Source organism: Dendrobium catenatum, unplaced genomic scaffold (assembly GCF_001605985.2).
Source record: "Dendrobium catenatum unplaced genomic scaffold, ASM160598v2 fragScaff_scaffold_547, whole genome shotgun sequence".
NCBI classification, from domain to species: domain Eukaryota; kingdom Viridiplantae; phylum Streptophyta; class Magnoliopsida; order Asparagales; family Orchidaceae; genus Dendrobium; species Dendrobium catenatum.
In genome coordinates, this window is record NW_021319009.1 from 337917 (window position 1) to 343375 (window position 5459).

At 40.1% G+C, this 5459-nt stretch overlaps 1 protein-coding gene across 1 annotated transcript; it reads left to right on the forward strand.

The window, feature by feature from the left end:
* The first annotated feature begins 1975 nt into the window (after positions 1-1975).
* Positions 1976-3665, forward strand: LOC110106321 (protein ALP1-like). Its single transcript, XM_020836189.2, has one exon. It carries the CDS (start codon positions 2092-2094, stop codon positions 3520-3522), a length of 1431 nt encoding a protein of 476 aa, XP_020691848.1. The 5' UTR covers positions 1976-2091; the 3' UTR covers positions 3523-3665.
* The last annotated feature ends 1794 nt before the right edge of the window (positions 3666-5459 follow it).

Below are 5459 nucleotides of genomic sequence, written 5' to 3' on the forward strand. Positions count from 1 at the left end.
CTTAACGGTCCCGCGTTCCACCAATCCCACGTCCCTTTCGTACATAATCGTAAACAATTACGTCAGCATTTCTTCAATTTTTTTCGTGCACTTGGCTACAAATTTTAAATTAAAAAATTCTGATAAATTATTTATTTTTAACGTGTGATAAAATTTGAAGGACATTTTAATAAAAAATTAATGTCAAATATATTAACAAAAAAATACTTCAATATATCTGATAAGTCGTCATAAATTATCTTGATCGGGCACAAATCTCGAGGCAAAATCAAGCTAGAAACTTCAAAAATTAATTATGGGATCATATGAACTCCGATTTCAACAAACTTACTGTCGAACTGATCGTCTCGGAAATACGAACCCAATGACACCAAAATCGACTCAATCTGAGCCCAAATGAGTCCAAATGAAGGACCCGAAGTGCTGTTAGAAGGTTCAAACCACAAATTGAGTTATCAAATGGTTTTCAAACATGACGTGGTTATAGTCGAATCGAGCGGCTCGACGAGACGAATCCAACAAGCCCAAGATCGCCAAATTTCAATATCAGTAAGGTCTTCAAATGCATAAAGAACGGTCCACGATCAAAGATTCAATATCGGTCGTCTATCCGATCACTCTCTATTTGCCCCTGATCTCTCACCTATTTACGGGCCATGCAACTCCAGAAAATCTATAAATAGACCCCTCATTTCTCATGAGAGGGGGCCCAAGCAAGAATCAAGAGAAGAAGGAGAAGAGAAAAATGATAGGAGGGAAGAACTCCTCCTCGACCACCACCAATAGAATTCTGTCCAAGTGACGCCGGAATTCCTCCCGCCCTCCAAGTGACGCCAAAATTTTGCTCGACCTCCAAGTAACGCTGGAGTTTCACCCAAACTCCAAGTGACACCTGAATTCTCGCCGAATACAATCTAACGTTGGAGTTTTCCTCAGTCATTAACTAACGTCGGACTTCTACGACGTTGTACCTCTGCTCTTTGCCAAATTTCTACCTGACGCTTGACTTCTACCAATTGTCAGACTTTCACCAGATGTCTATTTGGTGTTGGATTTCTGTCCATTGATGGACTTCTACCAGACACAGTCCTTCCGACCTCCATCGCCTACCGACTACGGTCCTTCAGACTAACGTCGCCCGCCGACTACAGTCCTTCCGACCTCCGTCGCCCGCCGACTACGATCCTTTTGACTTACGTCGCACACCAACTACTGTCCTTCATATCATACAAGCGCATCAACAGTGATGTTTTATATTCTCATAATGTAATATACTTTATAAGATGTACATCAAGCTAAGGCCTTCCTCCGAGGAGGGACCTCATTTATAATCAACTACAATACTAATGGATTCATTTATATTGGGCAAGACCCCGTTGTTTTTCCCCCTCTTTTAGGGATTTTCCACGTAAAAATCTTGGTCTCATAAATACTACTCACTCTCTCTTATCAGATTGCATGCTGGATTTTCGTACAACGCTAAGACTTTAAACTTTATATTTCTTTACCGCCACGAATACTCCAGGACACAACAATATCATTAAGGGTCTATTAGTTATAGCACTTGGCCATTAATTTTAAAAAAAATTTGTGCTAAGAAAATACTATAAAAAATAAAAAAAAAAATTATCACAAATGAAGCCTTCAATTTATTTAGGATGATAGTATTTTTTTATAAAAATAATTATAAAATTGTTATGAAGAATACACTTTTTTTAGTTACTTATAATTTTTTTAATTGATAAAAAATAACGATCAAGAAAAAATTTGAAATCATGTGAAAAATAAAATAATAAAAAATTGCCCTTTAAAAAAGTCTTCATTTAATGATTTATATAATATGAATTATTTATATATTATATTAATTTTAAAATCAGTCTAAATTTTAGATAGAAATTTTTATAGAGACATAGTTTAATATATGAGCTTAGGCTCCAAAATTCCTCAAAAAAAAAAAAAAAAAAAAAAGACATATCATCATTTAATATTCTTCCACGGTAAGCCACGTTACTACTTATTGCACGTGGCACACGGTGAATATAATAAGTAAAAATGGCCCTGCCCGCGTGAGCCGCGGTTTGGAGGTCAGTCATGGAGCTTCCTTCCTATGTAGTACGCCGCAACCGCGTTCTTTTCCGTCCAATTCAGCCAAAATCCCATAACCTATATAAATCTCCCAAGCCGCCATTTTTTTCTCAAACTCCATCACCCACTCATCGAACCTTCTCATCTTCATTCCTGCGAATGCTTACGAACTCTACCTTCCTGCCAGCCACCACCGGCGTGGCCCCTTTAGACGACGCCGACTTCTCTCTCTACTTCTCCTTTCTCCAAGACGATTCCTTTCTCCCTGAAATGCCACCGGCCAAGAGAGCCCGCCGCGCCGCCCCCGAAGACTCCGACCCCCGATCCGAATCCGACGATTCCAGCAAGGCGCCGCCGGCTCCCCCTCCCCGACGCCTCTGGGTCAAGGAGCGCTCACGCGCTTGGTGGGACCAGTGCAATCGCCCAGATTTCCCGGAATCCGAATTCCGCGCCGCGTTTCGTATGAGCCGGGGAACCTTCGACATGATCTGCGAAGAGCTTGGCGCCGCGGTTGCGAAAGAGGATACAATGCTCCGCGCCGCGATTCCTGTTTGCCAGCGCGTCGCGGTTTGCATCTGGCGGCTCGCTACAGGGGAACCCCTCCGTCTCGTCTCCAAGCGCTTCGGTCTCGGCATCTCAACTTGCCACAAACTCGTCCTCGAGGTCTGCGCCGCCATCAAATCCGTTCTCATGCCCAAATTCCTTCGCTGGCCAGACGACCCGACGGCCCTCGCCGATGCCCGGAGAAAATTCGAGTTGGTTTCAGGGATCCCGAACATTGTCGGGGCGATGTACACAACTCATATCCCCATCATCGCTCCTAAAGAGAACGTCGCGTCTTACTTCAATCGGCGCCACACGGAGCGGAATCAGAAGACGTCTTACTCGATCAGCGTGCAGGGAGTGGTGAATCCCGACGGGGTGTTCACGGACGTCTGTATCGGGTGGCCGGGATCCATGTCGGATGAGCAGGTCCTTGAAAAATCCGCCCTTTATCAATTGGCGTCGCAGTGTGGAATTCTGAAGGACGATTGGATTGTAGGGGGGGTTAGCTATCCGCTTCTGGATTGGGCTATGGTGCCTTATTCGCAGAGGAACTTGACATGGGCGCAGCACGCGTTTAATGAGAGGATTGGGGAGGCGCAGAGGGTGGGGAAGGAGGCTTTCGCAAGGCTGAAGATGAGGTGGGGATGCTTGCAGAAGAGAACAGAGGTGAAGTTGCAGGATTTGCCGGTGGTGCTTGGGGCTTGCTGTGTTCTGCATAATATATGTGAGATGAGGGGGGAGGAACTGGGGAGGGAGGAGATGGGATACGAGCTTTTCGACGATGAGATGACGCCGGAGAATGGATTGCGGTCGCTGACGGCGATGAACGCCAGGGAGAATATGGCGCGTAATTTGTTGCATAGTGGACTTATTGGCACGGGATTCGTGTAGTTCTGTACCAGATCTTAAGATTAATGGGGGATTTTTTTTTTTTGAATTTATGTTGTTTCAGATTAATGAAATGTAACTATGGAAGTTTTAGTGATTGAAATAGAATTGGTTTACTTTATAAAAATTTATGAGGATCTATTGTTCCTAAAATATGACCAGACAAATTTATAGTCAAATTGAATAGAATTGGGTTACTTTAAAAAGTTTTTGATTTCAACTAATTTATAGTCAAATTGAATATTCTGACAAAAGTGATCTGATTAGATACGAAACGAGTGCAAATAAAACACTTAAAATATCATAAAAGCTTTTTGGATATTAATTAGAGGAATAAATGATATGATAATCTTATATGCTTATAGTCAAGTATCTCGATAACAAGAATTTAATGAGTTTAAGATCATTCAATTTTGAGATCATTAAGCTACATAAATGATGAATGAACAACATTTGATTAAATGATTCAATCAGGACAATCTGATAAAGTATCATGCAATTTTCGGATAATTTTACAATCATTCTCAAAAAATATTAATAAACTCATATTTTATATGAAGGGGATCTTAACTTAATACTTGAGAAAGCATGGAAGAGCTCTAAACTTTACATGCCATTTAAAGTCTATGATCTTTGCCAGCAATAATCATCGCCCAACTATCATCGCTAGATCTTCATTGTCCATCCCCTATTTCTGGATTGTCATTGCTTGTCAAGCATCTCACAATCGCCATTTCTTGATCATTATCACATGACCATTGTCGAACGATGTAGTCTCCTGGTCGATTATGATTGCCAGACTGAAATTTATTGATCATCGCCTGAATATTATCACTTGACCATCGACATCACCCGGCTATCAACTTCCGATTACATTTTGTCCATTATGTGTACTGCTTCAATCTTAGAAGGAAAACTGTCTTGGTTTTAGCATCAGACCGTCCAATGATAGCCAATGATAGCCAACTCTATTATTTCAGTTTCACACATAAGCGTCCATCAGACCTAACATTCTCCCAATAAAGCCAAAATTGATTTTATTGCTGCTTCAGGATCTCCACTGGATACCAACTGTATATTATTGTATGTATTTAAAAGACTCGCACCCAGCTACTAAGCTTTTAAAACAGAAAGTCAGACCAATTAGGAAGCTTGTTGTGCAACAATGAAACAAATCAAGTTAATGCAGCCATTCAAAATTTCTAGCTTAAATATGCATGTTCCTTACAGAAAGGCCCAAATCGGACCTGTAACTCATTTTTGACACCCCTTCTTCCGTATGGTCGGATCTTTCTGTAAGGTTTCGTTTGGGCCGGGATTATTTTTTTACTATTTTTTAACCCGCTTTTTAATTAAAAAATGATTTTGAATTAGAAATGATTGAATTAAAAAGTTAGCTTAGAAAATAACAAGAATGATATCTCAAATGAAGTCTAAGCGGGGGCTGCAGTGGTGGTCGTAAGTACATATTTGCAACCGTACCTCACCTCCTCTCAGCCTAGTACCTGTAGATGTATATATCTGTTACTTAAGAGTTATCCATATAGATATATATGAGTGTACAATATTAATCACTAAAGGGAAAACTTCTAGAAAACAACTTCTATGAGTCGATTAAAGCTTTGTTTAATTTTGTTTTTGCTAAGGGAAAAAAGAGCTTGAGAAAAAGAAGTTTCATAAAATGGAGTTTTAATAATTATGTTGTTTGAGTAATATTTTTTTAAATTATCCATTTATAAAATTTTAATTTTAATTTTACATTTGATATGTCATTAAAAAATTATCTTGATTAGGCACGAATCTCGATGCAAAATAAAGTTGAAAACTTCAGAAATTAAAATTGGGACCATCTGAACTCCGATTTCAGCAAACTTAGAGTCGAATTGAGCATCTCAAGAATACAAATCCAACGACACCAAATCCAACCCAATCCGAGCCCA